Source organism: Mobula birostris, chromosome 14, assembly GCF_030028105.1.
Source record: "Mobula birostris isolate sMobBir1 chromosome 14, sMobBir1.hap1, whole genome shotgun sequence".
NCBI lineage: Eukaryota > Metazoa > Chordata > Chondrichthyes > Myliobatiformes > Myliobatidae > Mobula > Mobula birostris.
In genome coordinates this window covers 90,877,517-90,904,268 of record NC_092383.1, presented here as the reverse complement: position 1 = coordinate 90,904,268, position 26,752 = coordinate 90,877,517, and the positions used below count along the sequence as shown (strand labels likewise).

The window sequence follows — 26,752 nt, the reverse complement described above, 5'->3', positions numbered from 1 at the left end:
AACGGTAGGGGAGAGACAGAGAGAGGGGTGGGGGAGACAGAGAGAAGGTTAGAGGGAGACAGAGAGAACAGTGGGGGAGAGACAGAGAGAGGGGTGGGGGAGACAGAGAGAAAGTTAGGGGGAGGAGAGAGAACGGTAGGGGAGAGACAGATAGAGGGGTGGGGGAGACAGAGAGAAGGTTAGGGGGAGACAGAGAGAACGGTAGGGGAGAGACAGAGAGAGGGGTGGGGGAGACAGAGAGAAGGTTAGGGGGAGACAGAGAGAACGGTAGGGGAGAGACAGAGAGAGGGGTGGGGGAGACAGAGAGAAGGTTAGGGGAGAGACAGAGAGAGGGGTGGGAGAGACAGAGAGAATGGTAGGGGAGAGACAGAGAGAGGGGTGGGAGAGACAGAGAGAGGGGTGGGGGAGACAGACAGAAGGTTAAAGGGAAGAGAGAGAAAGAGATAGAGAGAGGGGGAAGAAAAGAGAGAGAGGAAGTGGGGGAAGGGACAGAGAGAGTGTTTGGGGAGACAGAGAAAGAGACAAGGAGAAATGTTGTGAAAGGAAGGGGGAGAATAAGAGTCAGAGGGAGGGAGAAAGGGAGAGAGTAAGAGAGCTTAAAAGGGAGAAGGGTGGGAGAGAGAGAGAGGGAAAGAGGGAGGGAGAAAGAGCAAATAGGAGAGAGTGAGAGAGACAAATGGTGAGGAGGAGGGAGAAAGACAGATGGTGGGAGAGAGAGTTGGGTGAGAGAGAGAAAGACGGAGGGGTGGAGAGATGCAGTGAAAGGAAGAGAGGGGGAGGGAGAGAAAGAGTGAGAGAGAGAGAAAGGGAGAGGGGATAGAGAAGGGAGAGAGAGAGAATGGGTGAGAGAGTGAGGGTGAGACAGAGAGGGTGGGAGAGAGAATTTGGATGAGACAGAAAGACAAAAAGAGAGAGAGAGATGGAGAGCGAGAATAGGCAGGACAAAGAGTGCTGGGAGAGAGGGGAAGAGAGAGAGGGAGAGAATAAGAGAGGAAGAGAGATGGCAAGAGAGGTGAGGGAGAGGGGGAAGAGAGAAAGAGAGAGGGAGACCGAGCTGGAGAGAAAGATAAGGAGAGTGAGAAAGTGTGTGGGAAAGAGGGAATGAGAGATAAATGGAGAGCGAGAGGAGAGAGAGGGAGGAGAGTGAGGGGAGAGTGAGAGAGAGAAAGTGAAAGGTTGGGAGATAAAAGAGAAAAAGGGGGAGAGAGAGGAGGGGGAGAAAGTAAAAGGGAGAGAGAGGAGAGAGAGGAAAGAGAAGAGAGTGAGTTTGGGAGAGACAGCTGGGGAGTGAGATAGTGAAAAGAAGAGAGGGAGCAGGAGAGAGTTAGAGAGCCGGAGAGAGGGAGAAAGAGGGAGGGGGAGCTGAAGAGAGTGAGGGAGAGAAACAGATATGGAGAGCATGTGTAGGAGAGAGGGAAAGAGAGAATGAAAGAGGGATTGAGACAGAGGGAGTGAGAAAGAGAGGGGGAGAGAAAGAGATGGGGAGAGAGGGGGGAGAGAGAAAGAGCAACAGGGAGGGCAGGAGATTCAGTGAGGGTGAGAGAGGGGAAATGAGAGAGCGAGAAAGAGAAGAGGAGAGAGAGAAAGTGCAGGGGTGAAAGAAAGAGAGGGGGGAGAATGCAAAAGAGAGGGAGCGTGGGGGAGAGAGAGAGTGAGGGTGAGGCAGAGAGGGAGGGAGTGAGAGTTGGGGAAGAGGCAGAAAGAGAGAGAGATAAAGAGACCATGAATGAGCAGGAGAAAGAGTGCTGGGAGAGAGAAGGAGAAGAGGAAGGAAGTGAGAGAGAGGAAGAGGGAGAGAGAGAGAAAGAGAGAAAAGCGACAGAAAGGGCTGGAGGGAGAGAGAAAGAGAGAGGGGAAGAAAGTGAGAGTGCGAGGGAGAGGAGGAGAGGCAGAGAAGGACAGGGAGATAGAAAGGGGGTGGGAGACAAAGTTGGGGAAAAGAGAGAGAGAGGGGAGGAGAAAGAGAGAGAGGTAGGGGAATGAAGAGAGGGAGCGAGTCAGAGAGAGAAAGAGAGGGTGAGTGACAGTGAGAGAGCGAGTGAGATAGAGAGTCAGGGAGAGAGAAAAAGAGAGAGGGGGAGAGAGAGAGAAAGCGAAGGTATAGAGAAAGAGAGAGAGGGAGATGGAGAGGGGAGGGAGAGAAATAGAGAGAGAAAGGCAGAAAAAGGGGAGAGGTGAAAGGGAGGGAGAAAAAGAGAGGAAGAGAGAGAAATAGTGGGAGAGAGAGACAGAAAAGTGAAAGGTAGAGTGAGATGAAGAAATGGGGAAGGGAGAGAGGGAGAATGAGAAAGGGTGGGGGAGAGAGTTGGGGGGAGGGGAAGGAGAGGAAGGGAGAAAAGCAGAGAGAAAGAGAGAGTGAGTGAGAAAGGGGGAATGAGAGAGAGGAAAGGCGGGAGAGAGAAAGGGAGCAGGAGATAGAGAGAGAAGGGTAGAAGGGAAGAGAGCGGAGAGGGAGGGAGAGAATGAAAGGAGAGTGGGAGTGAGAGAGATGGAGAGAGAGGGGAGAGGGTGAGGGAGAGAAAGAGGGGAGATTGACACAGTGAGAGGAAGAGGAGGATAGAGGGAGAGAAAGTGGATGAAAGAGTAACAGAGGGAGAGAGAAAGAGAGAGGGAGAGTGGCAGTGAGAGGGAGAGAGAGAAAGTGTGTTAGAGAGGGGAGAGAGAAAGACAGAGGGAGATAGGGAAGGGGAAGATAGATATGGAGAGCGAGAAAGGGCAGGAGAAAGAGTGGAGGAGAGAGAAGGGGAGAGAGAGAATGGGAGTGAGCGAGGGGGGAGAAAGAGAAAGAGGAGGGAGAGAGAGCGGGAGGGGGAGGGAGAGAGGGAGAGAAGCAGTGAAGTGGAGGGAAAGAGAGAGTGAGAGTCAGAGAGAGAGAGAGAGAGAGGCAGTGAGTGGGAGGATGAAGGGGATATCAATATATCAATATATCGGACTGATGACCTTTCACAGGATCACTCTCTTTGGCCCACAATGTCTGTGCTGATCCTGTTGGTAATTAGTTTGGGAAAGGTTAGGGACTGATTGGGTGCTTTGAGTAAAGTGGTTCACCCAATGTGTCTCCCTGCTATAGGTGAGACTACACTGTGAACAGGGTACGTACAAGAGTGGCTGGATCATCTGAGAAAAAGGAGGGAACAATTTCAGTGCTTACCTTGAAAGGTGTCATAAAAGTGAATAAATTAATTGTTACATTTGTCTTATTATTGTCACAGATATCAGGATACAATGAACAACTCTTATTTTGCGTGCCATCCATCATTCCATACGTGGGCATACCGAGATCGTACAAAAGAAAAATAATCAGAACACGGAATGAAAATGCAGATTTGCAGATGCTGAAATCTGGAGTGACCCTGTCACAAGGAAGCAGGTTGACGGGTTTGGTAAGTGAGACTGAAGACACTGACTATGAATAAGCATGTTAACCATTTATTTACAAACAGCACACTTTCCCAATGGTTCTTCAGCACTAGTCACGGCCTGTGTGAAGATGGGCCCCTGGACACAAAGGAAAGACAGCCAGTCTCTAGCACGTGCAGTTCTTATACCCCTGAGGTGCCTGAACGCGGACAACGGTGCCGTGGCGCCCAAGGCAACTAGTGGGAAAGGGCTGCCGCGTCCTTCGTGCGGCATGGCGGAATCACCTTTTGACCGGACAAGTAAACTAATCCCCTCACATTACGTGCTGGAGGAACTCGGCAGGCTAGGCTTAATGCAGAATCTACTGTTACAAAGGAAGTGCAGTGCAGTGCAGACAATAAGGTGCAGGGGTCATGACAAATAGACTGAGAAATCAAGAGTTCATCTTTATTGTATAAGAGGTCCATGCCAAATTGAACCAAACGGATCTGCCAGTGCGTGATCCTTCTCCCCCCCTTTCCTGTGTGGTCATCTGCTTGAGCTAAATGTTTCTTGCATGTCGACTTGCACCATCACTCCCTTGGTAAAACCTTACCCCATACATCTCCTTTAACCTTTCCCCTCTCACCCTGGCCCACATCTGTGTCGCTGATGTAATAGAGGCCCTAGCAATGATCTCTTCTGAACACTAGTCGTGAACAGGATAACACCCGTAAACCACTAATCTTTGCCCTCCCACGGATAAGCTAATTTTGAATCCAAGTCACCATGGACCCCATGCATCAGAGTTGGAAATCGTTGCAGTTAATATCGTTCTTAAGATGTAGAAAAAACAGAGAGGGGGGGAAAGATAAAACAAACTTGGATTGTCAGAGGTCAAGGGGAGACCTGAGAGAAGGTTAACTTTATTTTTAATTCTTATTGAGATACAGCCTGGAATGGGCCCTTCTGGCCCTTCAAGTTACACCGCCCAGCAATTCCCGATTTAATCCTAGCCTAATCACAGGACGATTTACAATGACCAATGACAATGACTGGTATGTCCTTGGACTGTGGGAGGAAACCAGAACACCCAGAGGAAACCCATGAGAGGAATGTACAAGCTCCTTACAGACAGCGGCGGGAATTGAACCTATGTCACCGGTACTGTAAAGCGTTGTGCTAACCACTACACTACCATGCCGCCCCAAGTTTTGAAAATAGTGAGAGGCATAGATAGGGTAGACAGTCAGAGTCACTTTCCCAGGGTAGAAATGTTCAATATCAGAGAACACCGCTTTAAGATGGGGGTGGGAAGGGATGTGTGAGGCGAGTTTGATTACCCCGAGAGTGGTGGGCGCCTGGGGTGGTGGTGGAGGCAGATACAACAGGGGTGTTTAAGAAGCTTTCAGACAGACACATGAATATGCAAGAAGAGAGGGTTATGGACCACGTACAGGCAGATGTTTGGTCTCATTTGGCATCACAGTCAGCACAGACATTGTGGGCCAAAGGGCCTGTTCCTGTGCTATGCTCTGTGAGAGAACAATGGAGCTCAGTCATGATTAAATATCAAATAGTGGTGTAAAAACCGAGCACGTGTATACCTACATCCACAACATAGAACCAGAAAACAGAACAGTACAGCACAGTATAGGTCCTTAGGCCACGACGTAGTTCAAAACTAATTGACTTTGTAATCAAATGGCCAACTAAACTAATCCTTCCTGTCCACACAATGTCCATATCCTTCCACTCCGTACACATTCATGTGTCTATCTAAGTCCCTTGAACCCCTTTATCCTTCGGCCCAGGATCTATATAAGCCTACAGAACTCTCCAAAACTCTGAGGCACATATACCGTATATACAGTAACTAGTGTGTCCAAGACTTTTGCACAGTACTCTAGTAATTTTATGTGCTGCACTGTACTGCTGCCACAAAGCAAAAGTAAATTTCGTGACATATATGAGTGATGATAAACCTAATTCTGATATGGGTCTCTATTGTGGACTGAGATTGGGAAGGGGCAGGAAGATGGGAATCGTGGTTTGGAAAAGGTGAAGGGAAAGGGGAGGGAGTGGGAAGAACCAGGGAGACATTCTGTTTGGAATCAAATGACCTTGTCTGGTGTCTCAGGACTGGGTGTATCTGTACCCAGGCCCACCCCTACCTCGGCACCCCTTCTCTGCCACCCGTCTCACGTGCCTCCCACAGCATTCCCAACACCCTCTGCTCCCGCCAGATTTACAAACTCGCTCTCTGTTCCATGTTGACAAACACTACTACTACTATGTCGACTCAGGCCTAGGGGGCCAGCGTCGAGCACGATGACGGACTCTCCACTTCTCCCTCTCCCTCATCAGTGTGTTCAGTTCATCTACATTAGCCGCGCTGCTGTCTTCTAGGAGCGTGTTGACCATAGTCTTGGGAGGGCAGCCAGGGTTCATCCTCCCATGCTTGGGCTCCCATATGATGACTAGGCTGGCAGGTAGCTCGGGGTGGCGTAGACAGTGCCCCGCTAGTCGCAGTCTTCTCGCCTGCCACTAATTATTTTATATATATCTTAGTTTAACTTATCGTAATTTATAATATAGTAAATTAACTTATAGTATATAGTACAAGTTGAGTACCCATTATCCAAAATGCTTCAGGCTGGAAGTATTTTGGATTTAGGAATATTTTACATTTTGGAATATATAATGAGATAGCTTGGAATTGCCATCATCTCCGACTCTGAAATTATGTGCTACTAGTAAGCAGTCTTTGCCTTACACTTGTTCATCACATCTATGTACCTAACAGTAAAAATTATTCCATCCCATTAATATAATGAACCTGTAATGTGTGCTGGGTAACAAAACCAGCACAGCAACATTGGGAGAATACCTGAAGCAGCTGCTGAGCAACAACAAACAACGGCAGGATTTTAGTCTCCACCAACAATGCTGTGTTTTGATTACAAGGTTACAGGACCCTGTATTTATATTTTATTTTTTTGAGGTTTTATGTGAGGAATAAAAACAATCAGCATCGGTAGACTTGTTCTGGTGTCAGATTTTCATCAGAGACAATGTTGACAAACTTATCAAGGAATTTCTCTGCTGCTTAGTGATCAGCAAACACTTCATCACCACAAATATTTTAAAAATTAATACCATACCTTTTTCTTATATTTCTGCAACCAACCTGTTGAATATTCACAATTACATTCAATTTTAATTTCACCATGATAAATCTTTGCTTGTTTCACAATCAGCATACCATCAAGCGGCATATGTTCACTCCGACACTTACAAATCCACTCTTTCAATACACGATCGAGATCTTCATTTTCCACATTAACTGCTGTTCATTACCTATGTGAGGTCACTTCTCCAAACTGTCTGTGGTGCACAGAAACCTCTGCATCAGCTAGGAACCTTCCCAGTGCCTTGTGGAATTTTCTAGATGCAACATCATGTTAACACTCAAAAATTTTGGATTTTGGATTTTCAGGTAAGGGGTACCCAACCTGTACTATAACTTAAAGTATATTAACTTATAGCACAATAATTGACTTCATTTCTCGTGCCCTCCATTGGTTAGGGTTGACCATCGATGCTGAGTCCTAGCTGTCTTTGTGATACGCAAGTCTGAGCAGTACAATATGGAGAGCAACCTCCTGCTCATGTAGCAAGCACCCCCCCCCCACCCTTCACGGGGCTGATGAATCCAAAGGAGCGGCAGAGACCGATACAGTTTGGCCCCAGTGGCATCTCAGGAGTTGCCAGTCAGCGTTGAACTCAACATAGGATTGCCTTAGGGACTCCAGCTCTGGATTCTTTTTCCCCGGATTTACCCCCGAAACCTTCCCCATGAGTGGGTGTAGAAACAAGGCAGCAGAGGCCTGAGATCAGAGTTTTCCGTCTCCTAGACGAGCTGCCAACCACGGCTGATGAGCCCCATCTGCCCAAAGCGAAGGTGCCCTGAACACACCTTTGCCCTTTCTCTTGTCAGTAGAGACAGCTCTTCCGGGCTTGGTAACTGAGCCACACATGTCGACCAATTCCAAGAACAGAGGCTATTTGAGATGCACACCTTTGGGTGCATTTAATAGGTAGTGGGAACTTGTCCCCACTACCACCATCAGCTGTGATACTAAGGAACCATTACATTAATTTAACTTATATTAAGTAATTTTATGTATTAATTTATTAGGGGACTGTACTGCTGCCACAAAACAACAAACCTCATAACGTGCAGTATGTCAGTGATGATAAACCTGGTTCTGTGTCTATATGTTTCTTGGAACTGCTGGCAAGAACAAGCCTTTGCTCTTCCGACATCGGCCATGAGTCATCTTCCTGAGTCACCGCAGTCTTTCTAGTGAAGAATCAGTCTTCTCTGCATACCAACCATTGCTTCCTGTGGCCTTCAGTGCTGACCGATGGCAGTGATCGGCGCAAAGATTGCACCCTGCTCCTTCTCTAGGTCAGGCTGAGAGGTTATTAACGCAAGAGATTCTGTGGATGCTGGAAGTCGACAGAAACACACACAAGATGCCAAACAGGTCAGGCAGCATCGAATGAGGGGAAAAACCAGCTGATGTTTCAGACCAAGATCCTTCAGAGGTACTTTGTCAGGAGACCTGATGAAGGTTCTTGGCTCAAAACATAGACTGTTTATTCCCTTCCACAGATGCTCCTCAACATCATTATCACTATGTGCCATGTTGTAGGACCTGGGTGATCATGGTCTTTGACCAGGAGAGTTCTTGGCAATTTTTTCTACAGAAGTGGTTTGCCATTGCCTTCTTCTGGGCGGTGTCTTTACAAGATGAGTGACCCCAGCCATTATCAATACTCTTCAGAGATTGTCTGCCTGGCGTCAGTGGTCACGTAACCAGGACTTGTGATATGCACCGGCTGCTCATACGACCGTCCACCACCTGCTCCCATGATTTCACATGACCCTGATCGGGGGGCTAAGCAAGTGATGCACCTTGCCCTGCAGGCTAGCGGAGGCAAGGAGTGCGTTACACCTCCTTTGGTAGGGATGCAAGTCCACCCTGCCACCCATAGAGGCTGTCTGACCTGAAAGTTCCTCAGGCTCAGCTGGGGTTTGAAATGGCCGTGGCCTGATAAGCTTTAGGGCAGGTTTTAGTTTTTATATCTGAGCAGATCTCTAGCGGGGGACTGAGGTGAGGGGAGAATTTCCAGCAAAGGGAAAATGCCCAGCTGGTTGGGCAGCGTCTGTGCATTGAGAAGCAGAGGTGGTTAAAAGCACAAGAGATTCTGCAGATGCTGGAAATCCAGAGTAACACACAGAAAAAGCTGGAGGAACTCAGCAGGTCAGGCAACATCTATGGAAGGGAGTAGAAAATTGACGTTTCAGGTCGAGACCCTTCTTCAGACTGGAACTGTTGCTAACTACAATAGATGCTGCTTGGCCTGCTGAGTTCGTCCTGCATTTTGTGTAGTTTTTCTCACAGAGGAGTCTCGGCCCAAAGCGTTGACTGTTTATTCATTTCCATAGAGGCTGCCTGACCTGCTGAGTTCCTCCGGCATTTCTGTGTGCGCGATCTATCATGGTCAATTACGTTTTGTCAGAAAAGAGTGATGGTTCAGGATGGTAATGGGTCTGATATAGAAGCAAAAATCGATCTGTAAGTGGAAATAGCAGATTTTCATATCTGAAGGCCTTGAACTCAGCATTGAGCCTGGAAGGCTGTCACTAACTAGTTAGAAGATGAAGCAACAAACACAAAACTCTGGAGGATCTCAGCAAGTCAGGCAGCATCAATGGAGTGGAATAAGCAGTGGACATTTCGAGCCAAGGCTCTTTGCCAGACTGTTTTGGTCATTGACACAAATGATGCATTTCACTGTACGCTTCAATGTACACGTGACAAACAGATAAAAAATATCTTCCGCCGTGGTTCTAGCCCATCAGTGTTCTTGTGGTTCCATCATTCTTTCACTGTAACCATTTATCAGGCCTGTGAGCCAAGATTCCTGCTATGACCCTCCTATGAACGTCACCTTGACCAGAGAACATTACAGCACAGGAACAGGTCCTTCGGCCCGTGACGTTCGGCCAAACAAAGTTAAGTAATGATTTCTGACTGCACAAGGTCTCTATCCCTCTACTCTCTACATATTCATGTGCCTATCCAGGAGCCTCTGAGCCCATAAGACATAGAAGCAGAATTAGGCCACTCAGCCCATCGAGTCTGCTCTGCCATTCCATCATGGCAGATTTATTATCCCACTCAACCCCATTCTCCTGCCTTCTCCCCATAAGCTTTGACGCCCTGACTAATCACAAACCTCTCAACTCCACTTTAAATATACCCAATGACTTGGCCTCCAAAGCCATCTGTGGCAATGAATTCCACTGATTAACCATCCTCTGGCTAAAGAAGTTCCTCCTAATCTCCATTCTAAATGGACGACCTTCTATTTCGAGGCCGTGCCATCTGGTCCTAGGCTCTTCCACTGTCGGAAACATCCTCTCCACATCCACTCTATCTAAGCTTTTCAATATTCAGAATCAAATTTAATATCACTGGCATATTGTCATGAAATACGTTGTTTCAATAAGTACATTTAATGTCAAAGAAATGTATGCAATATACGTCCTGAAATTCTTTTTCTTCACAACTGTTTTGTGGCAGCAGCACTGTGCAATAGATAATAAAACTATAAATTACAATATGAAATATGTATAAAATATTAAATTAAATAGTAATGCAAAAAGAGAGCAATATTCAATAGATTTCAATGAGATCCTCCCTCATTCTTTCAAATTCCAGAGAGTGCAGGGCCAGAGCCATCAAATACTCCTCGTACATTAACCCTTTCATTCCTGGGGTCATTCTCGTGAACTGCCCCTGGACCCCCCCCCCAACTCCAGCATATCTTTTCTAAGATAAGGGGCCCAAAATCTGCTAACAATACCCCAAGTGCAGTTTGACCAATAAAGTCTCTGCATTCTTAAACGCGTCAATTCCACAGCTCCCTGAAAGCAGCCAAGCAGATCAGTAGGGTGGTAAAGATTGACTTTATTAGTCAAGGCATTGAATTCAAGAGTCAGAAAGTTATGGTGCAACTTTATAAAACTCTAGTTAGGCCTAGATGGAATCACTTTCTACAACTCATGTTCTCAGTATTATTTATTTACCTGGTTATTTATTATTATAACATGCTTCCATTTGTATTTACACAATTTGTTGGTCTTTCTGTGTAATTTTTCACTGATTCTATTGTATTTGCTTGTGATATAATAATACAGCACAGGAACAGGCCACTCAGCCCACAGTGTTGTGCCAAACCATCAAAAAATGTTGCGTAATTTATATTTATCTTTTTTCTTATGAAGTCTGCTTATCTGATGTTGCGCAATGATGATGTCAGTAAGTTTTTCATTGCACCTTGCACACTTGTCTTTTATTTAAAACATAGAACACAGAACAGTAGAGCACAGGAACAGGCTCTTTGGTCCACAGTGTTGTGCCAAAACAGCTAAAAAGTAAATTTTATTAAAAAACAAAAACTAATCCCTCCTACCTGTGCTATGTCCACATCCATCCATCTTCCTTACAACCATGCGCCTATCCAAAGGTCTTTTAAAAGCCGCTAATGTATTTGTCTTGACCACCATGCCAGACAGTGCGTTCCAGGCATCCACTACTCTCTAAGTAAAAAAACTTACCCCTCACATCATCCTTGAACCTACATCCTCTCATCTTCAACGCATCCCCTCTGATATTAGATATTTCAACTCTGAGAAAAAGATGCTCCCTATCTATTCTAGCTAGGCCTCTCATAATCTTGTAAACCTCTATCAGAAATGTGTCTGTTGGTAAAAATGGCCTCCCTAATTATAGGAACAAATTGGAGATGATGGAGAGGGTTCAGGAGAGGTTTATCAGATTTATTAGAAGGCATGAGATGGGGAGAGGTTGGACAAACCGGGATTGCTTTTTTCTGGAGTGGCAGAAGCTGAGGGGAGAACTAAGAGAATGAGAATCAGAATCAGGTTTAATATCACCAACATATGTTGTAAAATCTGTTTACTTTCTGGCAGCAGTACATTGTGACTTACAGTAAGTATTGTCATGTGTGAAGCCAAGCAGAGCTACTGGACAGATGATGCTAATGAGAGAGATAACGGAAGACAATGGAGAAACATTCAAAATGCTAATAAGAGAGAAGAGAGAGATTAACGAGAAAGAAACACAATTCAGATATTGACAGACCGTTTGCTTTGAACCTGAACTGTTTGAAGTTTGATGGACAGGTAATACCCCAGCAGGGGGATAAAAAGAGCAGGTTTGCTAAGGCACGACACGCCAGGAGACCCTGGAAAGAGCAGTGTGCCCCCACAAGTTGGTGAGAGTTTGGAGGACCGGTTCACGGGAATCAGTCAGAGACTCACAGGGTGTAAAGGTACGATCGGTGGGAACCTGGGGTGTGTGTCCGCCCTTGCCTGGGTGCCGGGTTCACTCTCCACAGACGCTGCCCAACCTGCTGAGTGTTCCCATCAATTTTTTCACCTGAGTTCTGTAATTTAGCTTTTGTTTAATTCCAATGCAAATTGTTTTAAATATTACACAGCCAGCTTCAGTGGCTAGAACCACATAAACTTTGTGCTTTTGTCTCTCTGCTTACTTCCTGAAAGCCAATAACTATCTTGAATGCAACCATTTGTGACATTTACTGACATCTCTGGTGCTCACTGACCTTCAGCTGGATTTTTGTATGATATCTGTAAATGTGTGTTCTCAATAATTTCCTTTCTTGTGTGCCAGCTGTGACTCTGCAGGTCTTTGACTCAGAGATTTGTGAGTTCAAGTCCCAGCTCAGAGACCTAAATATGAAACTTTTAAGTCAATACTCACCAGAATACTTGGGGGGGGGGGAATGCACTGCACTATCAGAGATGCCGCCTTTATGTGGGACCTCAAAAGAAAACACTGTCACCTATCCCTGTACCTCATTACTCCTGCTATGACCAGATTTCCTACTTTACTACCATGGTAACAATTCAAATGTGTTCATAGAATCATAAGAGCACAACGATACTGAAACAGTCCATTTGGCCCATCTAATATGAAGACCTAGCCCTCTGCCTAGTTCCACCTGCCTGCACTCCACACACCTCTCATCCAAACATCTCTTAAACGCTGCAATTGAACCCTCATCCACCACCTCCACTGGCAGCTCGTTCCACACTCTCGCCACCCTCTGAGTGAAGAACTTTCCCCCTCAGATTCCCCTTAAATATTTCACCTTTCACCCCAAACCTATAACTTCTAGTTCTATCTATGGGGAAGAAAAAGTCTTCATGCACTCATCCTATTGTTTGTTCGTTATGTGCCATGTTGTATTGCAGTGGCGATCACTGTCTTTCCATGACCGTGATTGTCCTTGGCTAATTTTCCTACAGAAGTGGTTTGCCATTACCTTCATCTGGGCAGTGTCTTTACAACACGGGTGACCCCAGCCATTATCAATACTCTTCAGGGATTGTCTGCCTGGTGTCAGTGGTCGCATAACCAGGACTTGTGACATGCACCAGTTGCTCATACGACCATCCACCACCTGCTCCCATGGCTTCATGTGACCCTGATCAGGGGCTAAGCAGGTGCTACACCTTGCCCAAGGGTGACCTGCAGGCTAGCGGAGGGAAGAAGCATCCTACAATTCCTTTGGTAGAGACATATCTCCACCCCACCACCCTAACCCTATCTATACCCCTCATAATTTTGTATACCTCTATAAGATATCCCCTCATTCTCCTGCACTCCAGGGAATAACATCCTAACCTATTCAATGTTTCCCTATAATTCTGGTGCCTTATTCCTATATCCCGTGTTCCCCTAAATAAATCTTGTACCACCCACCCCCCGCAGAAATCAACCAACCTGAATCTAAAATCATATTCTTTTGAAGGATCTTATGAGAATCTTTACAATGCAATGCATAATAAAGAAAAGTTAAAAGGGCATTTTAGTAAAATCTACATTAGTTTTACCTTATGTTTGCTCATTGAGTTATACAATCAAAGTTCAAAGTACATTTATTATCAAAGTATGTATACAGTACTGTGCAAAAGTCTCAGGCAACCTAGAATTTTTACATGGTTTCAGATAGTTTGGCCTCCACTAAGCCCTGATCTCAACATCATCGAGGCTCTCTGAGATTACCTGGAGAGACAGAAGCAAGCGAGACAGCCAAAGTCTTTCAGAAGAACTGTGGCAAGTTCTCCAAGTTGCATGGAACGACCTACTAGCCAATTTTCTTATAAAACTGCATGACTGTGTATCTAAGAGAACTGATGCAGTTTTAAAGGCAAAAGTTAGTCACACCAAATATTGATTTTACTGTTCACTGCTCTTTACAGTAATTATCTTGATATTAAGAAACTTTTCATTTCATTCATTTTGAAAGCACCTTTGCTTTACAGAAGCTTTTTACTTGTGCCTAAGACTTTTGAAACAGTACTGTACAAGCTTGAGATTCATCGCCTTACAGGCAGCCACAAAACAAAGAAACCCAGTAGAACCCATTGAAAAAGAAGACAATCAAACACCCAATGAGCAGTGAAAACAAAACAAACAAATCAAAAACAAAACCAAACTCAGTGGCCACTTCATTAGATATACCTGCATGCCTGCTCGTTAATGCAAATGTCTAATCAGCCAATCATGAGGCAGCAACTCAATATGCATAAAAGCATGCGGACATGGCCAAGAGGTTCAGTTACTGTTCAGAAGAAAGATCAGAATGGGGAAGAAATGTGATCTAAGTGACTTTGACCATGGAATGATTGTTTTTGCCAGACAGGGTGGTTTGAGTATCTCAGAAACTGCTGATCTCCTGGGATTCAGTCTGTAATTTTACAAAGAATGGTGTGAAAAACTAACAACATCCAGCGAGCAGCAGTTCTGAGGGTGAAAATGTCTTGTTAATGAGAGAGATCAGTGGAGAATGGCCAGACTGGTTCAAGCTGACAGGAAGGCGACAGTAATTCAGATTACCACACGTTACAACAGTGGTGTGCAGAAGAGCATCTTTGAACGTACAACATGTCAAACTTTGAAGTGGATGAAGTGCTTCAGCAGAAGACCACAAAAATACACTCAGTGGCCACAGTAATGCTCAAAGCAGCTGCGCAGGTTGACTCTGTGGTTAAGAAGGCATACGGTGTATTGGCCTTCATCAATCGTGGAATTGAATTTAGGAGCCGAGAGGTAACGTTGCAGCTCTATAGGACCCTGGTCACCTCACTGCAGGAAGGAGGTGGAAGCCATAGAAAGGGTGCAGAAGAGATTTACAAGGATGTTGCCTGGATTGGGGAGCATGCCTTATGAAAACAGGTTGAGTGAACTTGGCCTTTTTTCCTTGGAGTGACAGAGGATGAGAGGTGACCTGACAGAGGTGTTTAAGATGATGAGAGGCATCAATCGTGTGGATAGTCAGAGGCTTTTTCCCAGGGCTGAAATGGTTGCCACAAGAGGACACGGGTTTAAGGTGCTGGGGAGTAGGTATAGAGATGTCAGGGGTAAGTTTTTTACTCAGAAAGTGCTGAGTGCGTGGAATGGGCTGCCAGCAATGGTGATGGAGGTGGATACGGTAGGGTCTTTTAAGAGACTTGCGGATAGGTACATGGAGCTTAGAAAAATAGAGGGCTATGGGTAAGCCTAGTGATTTCTAAGCTAGGGATATGTTCGGCACAACTTTGTGGGCCGAGGGGCCTGTATTCCATTGTAGTTTTCTATGTTTCTATTTTTCTTTATTAAGAACACCTATACATCTACTCATTAATCATCGTGGCTATCCCTCGAGGTTGAAGATGATGGTCTTCATTCCGTACAGAGTGAAGACGCCTGTGCGTGTATTTGTTTAACGTGTGCTTGATGTTCCACTCCAAGAAGCACACGATATTTCACAAATCAGCCAACTGATTCCAATGGCATGGAAACCACGACGATTGGAGCTGATGGATTTGTTGCAACCTTCATCCGCCTTCACAGCCGTTGAGTTCGAAGTAACTTCGTCCACCTGTTCCACCGTTGAGGTCTTGGTTGGATTGTTCTTTGTCAGGGACCTCACCCTCGACCTTACCGCCATGGGTGACCCTCCCAGGAGCATAGCTCCAGACAGCATCGCTCTCGGGATCACAGGACCACACAAGCTTCTCCACCACGACAAGGTGACAATCCTCAGAGAAGCTACTCATTAATGGAAATATTTAATCAGCCAATCACGTGGCAGCAACACAATGCATAAAAGCATGCAGACATGGTCAGGAGGTTCAGCCATCGTTCAGATCAAACATCAGAATGGGGGAAGAAATGTGATCTAAGTGACTTTGACCATGGAATGACTGTTGGTGCCAGACAGGGTGATTTGAATATGTTAGAAACTGCCGATCTCCCGGGATTCAGTCTCTAGTAAGGTTTGAAAAATAAAAAGCAGCCAAGTGAGCGGTGTTTCTGTGGGCGAAAACACCTTGTTGATGAGAGAGGTCAGAGGAGAATGGCCAGACAGGAAGTTGAGAGTAATTCAAATGACCACGCGTTACAACAGCGGTGTGCAGAAGAGCATCTCTGAATGCACAACATGTCGAAGCTTGATGTGCATGGGCTACAGCAGCAGAAGACCACAAACATGCACTCAGTGGCCACTTTAAGCTGCAAGAGGTACCTAATAAGGTGGCCTCTGAGTGTGCATTTCTTTTATCTTATTGCTTGCTAACCAAGTGACATTGCCGCTTGAGATATCAAGAACAATAAATTAACGGTGGTAATAAATGATCAATCTCCACTTTCAGTTTTCTTGCAAATTTTTGATCTTATCATTTTCTTCTGCAGATGTTAACAGGGTTCGGGCAGAGGCAGATTAGTTCAAGTTCGTTCTGCATTGACAAACCTCTCCTATCGAACAGTAAACAAAATGTTGATTGAACCGCATTTATTTCTGAATACTCTGCCCTGCCGGTGGAGCAGCAGAGATTTCCTGGCGTTATGCACGAATCAGACCTCTACTTCCTCCCACCCACACACCCAAGCATTTCACCCCCACCCACACAGACAAACACACCTCCACGCTACGAGGATGCAACCCACCTATGTGGTTTGAGAATATGCCTGATCAGTCGAAGCACTAGCAACCCCGTTCAGTTCCTGGAGCAGATCGAGGCCGGCCGCCGAACGGCGATCCGTGCGGGGGTCAGGCTTTGCGGACTCTCCCAGGCAGCACCTGTTCCAAACGTGCGACCTGGTGCAATGGGCGAAGGCGTTAGCTGCAAACTAGGGTGGGAAATCTTGAGAGTGATTCTAACGAGTCGGCGTTGTGCTTCCAGTGGTGAGGTTTGGTCCGGTTTATTATCGTGTGCACAAACTCGGGGAAGTATAGACACAATGAAAATGCCTGAAAGAGGCGGCATCCATCATGAAGAACCCCCCATCATCCAGGACTTTACTACCATCAGAGAGGAGAGACGGGAGCCTAAAGACATACCGTCTACAGCTTAGGAACAGGTTCTTCCCTCTGCCGCCAGCTATCTGAACGGACAATGAATCCATGAACACTGCCTCACTATTTTTGCTCCCTTCTTGCACTATTTATGTCCATACTTAAAGCCGTTGCACTGGGTCATTTCCCCTCTCTCGACCCCAGTGATACAAACAAGCCGGATTCTTCCTTGGTTGCAGTGGGCAGCCGCGACTTCTGCGCCTTGGCATCCTCTTCGCTCTCCGCGGCGCGCTGCAGAACCACAGTCCTGGCCGACGGATCCCACTATAGATCTTGTCTGCCCGGTCTGCTGCAGCAAACTTCGCATGCCGGGACAGGTACGTCTCTGTTTTACCGGGGTATGAGGCCACTGGCTACCCCTCACCAGGTTTAGCCCATCTGTTGAGGAAGTGCTGAGTGCTGCATATATTTATTTATATGTATATGTGTGTGTGTGTATATATACACACACACACACACACACACATATATATATATATATACAGACAACACCGAGAATATAAATTATGTATTAAATTGGACCATAGAGTGAAAAATTTAAAAATAAATACAGTGCAAACACAATATTTTCATGCAACTAAAAACAAAAAAAAACGAAGACAAACAAAGGCGAGGCCTTGGCAACGCAAGAGGTGGTTCCATTGCTCAGGTAAGGTTTGGGTTGTGCAGATTGGTTCAAGAAACCAGTTTTTGTGTCCTGAAGAAGGGCCTCGGCCCGAAACGTCGACTGTTTATTCATCTCCATAGATGCTGCCCGACCTGCTGAGTCCCTCCGGCGTTTTGTGTGCGTTCCTCGAGAAACTGACGGTTGCAGGAAAGTCATAACCGCAAGAGATTCTGCGGATGCTGGAAATTCGCAGGTTCACGCCCAAAATGCCCGAGGAACTCAGCAGGTCGGGCACTATTTGTGGAGAGAAATAAACAGAATCGGAACCAGGTTTGATATCATGGCATATGCCATGAAATCCGGCTTTTTTGTGGCAGCAGGACAGTGCAAGACATAAAAACACAGTGTACGATAAATTATAATAAATACATATATATATAAGTAATGAAAAAATTGTGAGGCAATGTTCATAGATTCAATGTCCAATCAGAAGTCCAATGGCAGAAGGGAAGAAGCTGTTCCTAAACAGTCGATATTTTTGCCCCAAACTGTTTATTCCCCTCCACAGATGCTGCCTGGCTTGCTGAGTTCCTCCAGCATTTTGTGTGTGTGTTGTGGGAAAGTAGCTGTTCCTGCACATACAGACGTGTAAAACTAAAAAAAAATCAGCAAGAATTGGTCCTTCGCAGAGAGATTATATTCAGCAGTAAGGAAATGGCTGAGAAGTGAAACAAACTTTACAGCCATAGAATCATAAAGCAGAGAGCGAGGCCCTTCGGCCCTGCATGCCTATACTGACTCTCTATACAATCCCATTTACAAGCCCTTTATTCTGCAGCCCCTGGTACCATGGCAGTTCAGGCAGAGCTTCAGGGATTTCTTAAATATTGTGAGAATACCTGCCTCCATCTGGTAAAATGGTAAATTGGTTTATTATTGTTTTATTTTATTTAGAGGTCCAGCACAGTAACAGGTCCTTTCAGTCTAGCACTGCCCAATTATACTCATGTGACCAATAACCTATGTGTTTGGAATGTGGGAGGAAACCAGAACACCTGGAGGAAACCTCCAGAGTCATGAGGAGAATGTTCAAGCTCCTTACAGAGTGCCGCAGAATTGAACCGGGGTTGCTGGGGCTCTAATAAGCGTTACGCTAACCACCGCGCAACCGTCACATCCAACACCCCCCCCCCCATCTATCACTTTGTCACACGGTAGTACAAGAGAAAACAGTAACAGAATGCAGAATAAAGTGTTACAGTTGCAGAGAAAGTGCAGTGTAGGCAAACAACAAGGTGCAAGACTATAATGAGGTTGATTTTATCGTACAAGTTGACCGTTCAATCGTGTTTTTTACAGGGGAATAAAAGCTGTCCTTGAGCGTGGTGGGACGTGCTTTCGGGCTTTTGTGTCCTCTTCCCAACGGGAGACGGGAGAAGAGATAACGTCCGGGGTTGCTCATACGACCATCCGCCACCTGCTCCCGTGGCTTCACATGACCCTGATCGGGGGGGGGGGGGGCGAAGCAGGTATCTCGCACCTTGCCCAAGGGTGGCCTGCAGGCTGGCAGAGGAAAGGAGCACCTGACACCTCCTTTGGTAGAGACGTATCTCCAACCCACCACCCGAAAAAAAAATTAAGTTGTGCAAAAAATGAGGTAATGTTCATGGGTTTATGGATCGTTCAGAAATCTGATGGCAAAGGGGAAGAAGCTGTTCCTGAATTGTTGAATGTGGGTCTTCAAGGTCCTGTACATCCCCTTCGATTGTAATAATGAGAAGAGGGCATGGGCGTTGTGAAATTTGTTGTTTTGTGGCTTCAGTACATTACAAACATTAAAAATTACTGTAAGTCACAGTAACAAGTATAAAAATTAACTCATCAGCATCATTACATTCCACGTCATATCACATCATCATTATGTGCTGTGTTGTATGACATCATCGTAATGGGCCATGTCACATGACATGGGCAATCATGGTCTATCCATGACCATGATTGTTCCTGGCAATTTTTTTCTACAGAAGTGAATTGCCATTGCCTTCTTCTGGGCAGTGTCTTTACAAGAGTAATAACTCCAGATATTATCAATACTTTTCAGAGATTGTCTGCCTGGTGGTCACATAACCAGGACTTGTGATCTGCACCAGCTGCTCATACGACCATCCACCACCTGATCTCATGGCTTCACATAACCATGATCGGGGAGCTAAGCAGGTGCTACACCTTGCCCAAGGGTGACCTGCTGGCTAGCGGAGGGAAGGAGTGCCTCATACCTCCTTTGGTAGAGTTGTATCTCCACCCCGACACCCGGAAATAAATTAATTAATAGTGGGAAAAAAATTAGCTCTGTTTGTGGGTTTATGGATCGTTCAGAAATCTGATGGTAGAGGGAAAGAAGCTGTTCCTGAATCATTGAATGTAGGTCTTCAAGGTCCTGTGCCTCCCCCTTGATTGTAATAACGAGAAGAGGGCATGTCAATGACGGTGAGGGTCTGTAATGATGGATGCTGACTTCCTGAGGTACCAATTCTTGAACTGTTGACTTGGAATCAGAATCAGGTGTATCATCACTGACATACGTCATGAAATATATTGAGTGTGGGTCTTCAGGCTCCTGTACCTCATCCTTCATTGTAACAATGAGAAGAGGGCATGTCATGGATGATCAGGGTCCTTAAAAATAAACGAAACACGATTTTTACAATATGAAAACACAACTGAAGAAAAGGCTCAGAGAGCCCACTTCGCATGTTGAACATAAATGCTGAGTATTTTTCTCAGTGAGATCGGGGAAATGATGTGGTTGGTAAAGGAGGTTGACAGTGCACATACATGAGCCTGTGAAGAGCACAGGAGGAACAGAGGCTGTTTCAGTAGGCAAGTGGAGTGTTGATCTTCGTTAACAGAGTTAAGGTACCTTACTGACATGATAGGCGACTGCTTTGGGACCATATCTGGAGTATTGCGCACAGTTCTGATCTCCAAAGGATGGCTTTGATACAGAGCAGGGATTCCCTATCCGTAGTCCATGGATCCCTCAGGTTTCCAGCATCTACACAACCTCCTCTGCTTCTGGGGCAGTGCCTCCTGTAGATGTTCTCAGTGGTGGGCAGGGCTGTGCTCTATCCACCACGCTCCGCAGCCTCTTCTCTTTTAGATTGTCAGAATTCTTGTGCCAGGCCGTGACGCAATCTGACAGGATACCTTTAACAGTCGATCTCTAGAAATTTTTTTAGACTATTTGCTGACATTCAAATCTCCTTAAACTGCTAAGTCACATTGGTATGTCTTCCCAAGCCTTTCAAAATGTTAACGTCCAATGCAATATCACATTTCCCAGAAGTATCTTAAAAAACTTCAAGTCACCCTTTAAATTTCCAGATTCCTAGAAATACCCACCTAGCATGTGTTTAATTTTTGTTCAAAGGTCCAATGTTCATTTATTATCAAAGTATACAACTCTGAAATTCTTCAATTCTGTGCTTTGATCCAAGGCTCTTCCAGCTCTTGGGCGAATCAATCCAGTTTTTCGTTAATTTTCTAGCTACCTGTTCCTTTCTATTTTTAGACTTGAATGAAAATTCAAGTTTATTGAACAGAAACACTCCATTTTAGCTGACAGCACAGAGGGATCTGCATAACCTACTGAACTCAAATCAAATGAAACTCTACTACAGAGTTCTACAGATGGACTGAGAAACTGAGAGAAAGAATGATGACACTGGTGAAATACAGTGACAACTTACTGGCAGCAAACAGAACTACTAAATACTATATTAATCACACATTTTCTGGAAAACAGTCACTGCAGTCAATAGCCTGCAACTTCCCTTTTGGAGATGAGTTTTTGGACCACCTGTATTATCTGGCATTTTTGTGGTGAACTGAAGACTCAAAGGCGCAGGACTGTTGCAGCCCAGCGTGTGGGATGGATTGAGTTGACGGGGCTTGGGCACCAGGGCGAGGAACGAGCCAATGTAAAGCCATTGCTGGAGCAGACTCGGAGCCGACCGTAGTGGTGGCTCCGAGGTGAGGCAGAGTCGAGGCAGCAGGGCCCGTGTCCTAGAGGAACAAGCCGATGTTTGGCCAATTTGACCATGGTCAGGGTGTCAAGGCCGTAGGTTAGGGATGGGCTGGCGTTCAGCTCGCTGCTTGGCAAGGTTTACTCGGCTCTGTGCTGAACTGAGGCTGTGGCCTGCAGCTAACGGGCTCCTCGATCGGCTGTGACTGGCTTCCTGGCTGTGAACTCACTTTCATGAACTTCGGCTCTCAATGCTTTTTTGCTACTTTTGTTTTTTTGCACAATTTTTTTCTTTTTCTCTTGCACATTGGGTGTTTGCCGGTCTTCTTTTTAAATGGGTTCTGTTGGGTTTCTTTGTTTTGTGGCTGCACAAAAACAAATCTCAAGGTTGTATATAGTATACATACTTTGATGATAAATGTACTTGAAACTTTGAACTTTGGATGTCAGGGGTAGGTTTTTTGCACAGAGAGTGGTGAGTGCGTGGAACACCCTGCCAAAGGTGGTGGTGGAGGCAGATACAATACAACCACTTAAGAAACTCCTAGATAGGTATATAGTTGGCAGAAAAATCTCCTATGTGGGAAGGAAGGGTTAGATTGATCTTAGAGTAGGTTAAAAAAGTTGGCACAGTGTTATGAGCCAAAAGGCCTATACTGTGCTGTACTGTTCTATGTTCTAAACGATGCACTTGTTCAGCCAGTTGAAGAAACAGCTGGTTAAATTGGTGGTGTCTGCGGCCAAATCAGGATTATTGTGATTGTGCAGGCGGTGATGTGCCTAATAGGAGCTGCGGTTCACAATGGTTTCTTATGTTTAATCCCACTCTCGCTCCTGCTGCGGACTGGCTATGCTTTGAGACTGGCTGCTTTGGCAGGCTGGAGCGATTTGATCCCGTTCAACCACAGTTTGAACACCATATCCCCAAAGGAACATATGCCACAAGAACAGATGTGATAGGTAGGCATTCGTCACTTCAGCCAAACAGAAGCCCAGATGGGCTGGGGCAGACAAATATTTCAAAAACAGATCTAAACTTAAAAATAAAAATAGTCAGGTGGATAAGCATACACTAATCTGTTTCCAATTTACTTTTAAACCAGTTTTGCATTCATCTGTGAAAGCAAATGATTTGAAATAACCTCCTCTTAAAAAATACGCTCTAAAAACTAACGTACACAAAAAGAAACTTTAAATTGCAGGGCATTTTATCACAGTACACGTCCTTTAAGCTCTAGAACAATAACATCAAAGATCCTTACGAAAGATTTTGAGGATCATCTGGAAGGACAGATGGACTAACACCAGCGTCCCAGAGGAGGCCAACACGAATAGCATCTCCACCTCGATAAAGCAACACAACTCCATGTCATTCAGATGCCGAACTCACATCTCCCCAAACCGATCCTTTGCCCCCCAGTGGAAGGAAGGTCAGCGAGCCCCTGGCGGGCGAAAGAAGCATGTCAAAAATAGCATCAAAATCAGCCTGAAGAAATTCAACATGACATCTTAAAAAACCCGGAAGGCATTGCACTCAAGAGATACCCTGGGAGGAAATCTGTTCAAGAGGGAGACGCGCCTCCACTGTGTCACAGAGAACAAGCAGCGGCTGCGAAAGGAGAGACTGATCAGCCCAAAGACCCAGCCGCTAACCACAGCCACTGCTTACTCTTGCCCACACTGCACCAGAGTATGTGGATCCCAGATCGGCCTCTACAGACACTTGAGGATCCACCAGTGGACAACCCCTGAGGAGATCTTCATACCTGACTCAAGTGACTGCACTGCTACTACAGGGCCTTTGTTCCACAGAGTTGTGCCACCTTTTAAAATACTCTGAGATCAATCTAGCTTTTCCCTCCTACACAACCTTCTATTTTCCTATCGTCCATGCACCTACCTAGGAGATTCCTAAATGTTCCTAATGTATCTGCCTCTACCACTACCCCTGGCAGTGCGTTCCACACACCCACCACTCTCTGTGTAAAATACTTACCTCTGACATCCTTCCTATACTTTGCTCCAGTCACCTTAAAATTACAACCCCCCATATTAACTATTTCTGCCCCAGGAAAAAGTCTCTGGCTATCCACTCGATCTATGCCTCTTACCATCTTATACGCTGCTATCAAATCAGCTGTCCCCCTCCTTCACTCCCCTAGCTCGCTCAACCTATCCTCATAAGATATCTCTCTAATCCAAACAGCATCCTGATAAATCTCTTGAAATCATCTCCTCTTAAAAATATACTTTGAAAATTAAGACAAAAATATTTTTATCTTTCCAACCAAGCTTTACATACTGAGCTTCAATGGGGAAAAAGTGGTCTCTGAATATGATTTTTTCATTTTTAGTTTATTGAGATACTGTGTGGAATGGGCCCTCCCGTCCTTTTGAGCCAATCAGCAATCTCTGATTTAATCCTAGCCTAATCACAGAGCAATTAACCCCTACCAACCAGGAGGTCTTTGGACTGTGGGAGGAAACTGGAGCACCCGGAGGAAACCCACGCGGTCACGGGGAGAACGTACATGCTCCTTACGGGCAGTGGCAGGAATTGAGCCCGGGTCGCTGGTATTGTGAACCTGATGTTGCAAAGGGGCGGGCACAAAGATCCGTAGCTCTTCCAGAGACATGGACAGAGATGGGTCGGTCACAGTGAGCTAGGAAAGGGCTTGAGATGGAGGGATTCAAACACAGTGGACCCCCATGTGACAACCAGTCCTGTGTGTCAGTGAGTGGGGCGGAAGGGTGTTGTAGATAGTGCAGCTCCGCGTGAGGAACTGCGATATAGGGACAGCTCAGCCTTTTCTCCTTACCAAGGGGTGATCTCACAGAGGTGTGTAAAGTCATGAGGGCCAGAGCTAGGCTAAGCTAGGCCCAGGATTGTTGAATTAAAAAACTAGAGGACACCGTTTTGAGGTTAGAGGTGAAGGGGTCATTAGGAACTGGAGGGCAACTTATTTACCCTCGGAACCAGCTGCCAGAGGAAGTGGTTGAGGCAGGTACATTCATTATGGTACTGTATATGGACGTTTAGAGGGATATGGGCCAAGTGCTGGGAAACGGGATTAGCTTGAAATTCCATCCCGGTCAATATGGATACGTATGGGCTGAAGGACTTTTTTCCATGCTCTATGACTCTATACGTGCTTCAGATCAGAATCGGGCTTATTATCACTGATACGTGACATGAAATTTGTTGTTTTGTGGCAGCAGTACAGTGCAAGACACAAAAGTAACTACTATAAATACAATGCAATAGTCACCTTATAACCTTACGACCTATGAACATATTAACAAATAAGCAAATATTTTATTTAGTTCTCTGGCCTCTTTTCACTGAGATATTGATTGCTCCAAAGAAACAATCAATTAATTGCTGATTATTTTATTGCAAGGTACAATGAACCGATTTAAGTATTTGTCACTTATTAATTGATTCTTTAAGGTTGTCATAGCCAGGGGTGGTAATGGGGACAAGCTCCCACTACCTATTAAATTCTCCCAATGGCGTGCATCTCAAACAGCCTCTGACAACCAAGTCCAGCTCCTGGCCTTCACGTGTGACTTAGCCACTAAGCCCGGTGGAACCATTTCTACTGACAGGAGAAGGAGCAAAGGCGGGTTACTGGCGCCTTAAAACCAGTCGCTTCGTGCGGAATGGGGCTCGTAGGCTGAGGCTGCAGCTCACCAGGGAGAAGGAAAGCTCTGATTTGAGACCTCCGCTGCCTTGCAGCAAAGGCCGCTCATAAGGAAGGCCTTGGGCGCAAACCGCGAGGGAAAGATCCAGAGCTGGAGTCCCTAAGGCTGAGCTCAACGCCGACTGGCAACTCCGGCGATGCCACTAGTGCCAAACTGTGTCGGTCTCTGCCGTCCCATTGGATTCATCAGCTGCGTGGAGAGAGGGAGCCTGCTGCATGGGCGACAGCGTGCCCTCCATATTGAACAGCTCTGGCTTGCGTATTGAACAACATCAGCAACTGGGATACAACATCCACGGTCAAGCCCGACCAACCAGAGGTCTCGAGTTTGGGAGTTGTGTTGGGCAAAGGGAAATACGAGTAAACATGGGTAAAGAAAAGCACTAACAGGAGGAAATCTGCAGGTGCTGGAATTTCAAGCAACACACACAAAGTTGCTGGTGAACGCAGCAGGCCAGGCAGCATCTCTAGGAAGAGGTACAGTCGACGTTTCAGGCCGAGACCCTTCGTCAGGACTAACTCACTAATTCGTCATTAGTCCTGACGAAGGGTCTCGGCCCGAAACGTCGACTGTACCTCTTCCTAGAGATGCTGCCTGGCCTGCTGCGTTCACCAGCAACTTTGATGTGTGTTGCTTAAAGGAAAGTGCTTATACAATACAGTAAGTTTCAAAGTTCGAAGTAAATTAATTATCAGAGTATGTTACTGAGGCCATATACAACCCTGAGATTCATTGTCTTGCAGGCATCCACAGTAGAACAGAGAAATCTACTCACAAAGACCAACAAACAACCAGTGTGCAAAATAAGACAAGTTATGCATATACAAAACAGAGAAACAGATAGATACTGTAGATCATAGTGAGAACATGAGTTGTAGGGTCAAAGAGATAGTCTCACGAACACACCTTGTGTTTTTTTTCCCAGCTGTTTTCTATTTTGTCTGTTAATTGATGTATTTGGTTGGTTTCTAACTCTTCTGGCTGACTACACACTGGAACAATATCGCATGCCCCACTACACCAGACTGTTGGAGGTAGCCTTGCATTAAGCTTCACCGCTTTCTAGGGCAAAACATACCTTCACAGGATAAACAACTTCATTTGGGAAGCAAAGACCATAGAAAAAGTAGACTGTTCCTTGCATTGGTAAGTCTATATCAAGCTTGTGTTACTTAGTTAGTCATTGATAAGATGCCTTCTGGCACTCTCTCAGAGTCATCGAAGTACGCCATGGGTCAGCGTGGTAGTGTAGTGGCTGGCACATCGCTTTACAGCACTAGTGATCAGGGTTCAGTCCCCGTCACTGCCAGGAAGGAGCTTGTTCGTTCTTCCGATGAGCGTGTGGGTCCCACATTCCAAAGAGGTACGGATTAGGTTTAGCAAGTCTTGGGCATGGTAACACTTGTGGACTGACCCCAGCATATCCTCAGGCTGCATAGGTTGTAAACGCAAATGACGCATTTCATTGTATGTTTCGAGGTGCATGTAATAAATAATGAAAACGAAAATCCAGTCGCGGTCGTTCCAAATGCAAGCAATGAGGAAAACAG

The 26,752-nt window shown here is 45.7% G+C and overlaps 1 protein-coding gene across 16 annotated transcripts in view; it reads left to right on the top strand.

Annotated features, from left to right (window-relative positions):
- The window catches only part of ccnd3 (cyclin D3), a 425,735-nt gene that overhangs the window by 263,495 nt on the left and 135,488 nt on the right, over positions 1-26,752 (top strand). For all 16 annotated transcript variants that reach the window (XM_072278907.1, XM_072278911.1, XM_072278908.1 and 13 more), the window contains one exon: positions 3,213-3,383. In XM_072278907.1, coding sequence (XP_072135008.1) covers positions 3,213-3,383 — 171 coding nt within the window. The remainder of the gene's footprint in view (positions 1-3,212; positions 3,384-26,752) is intronic.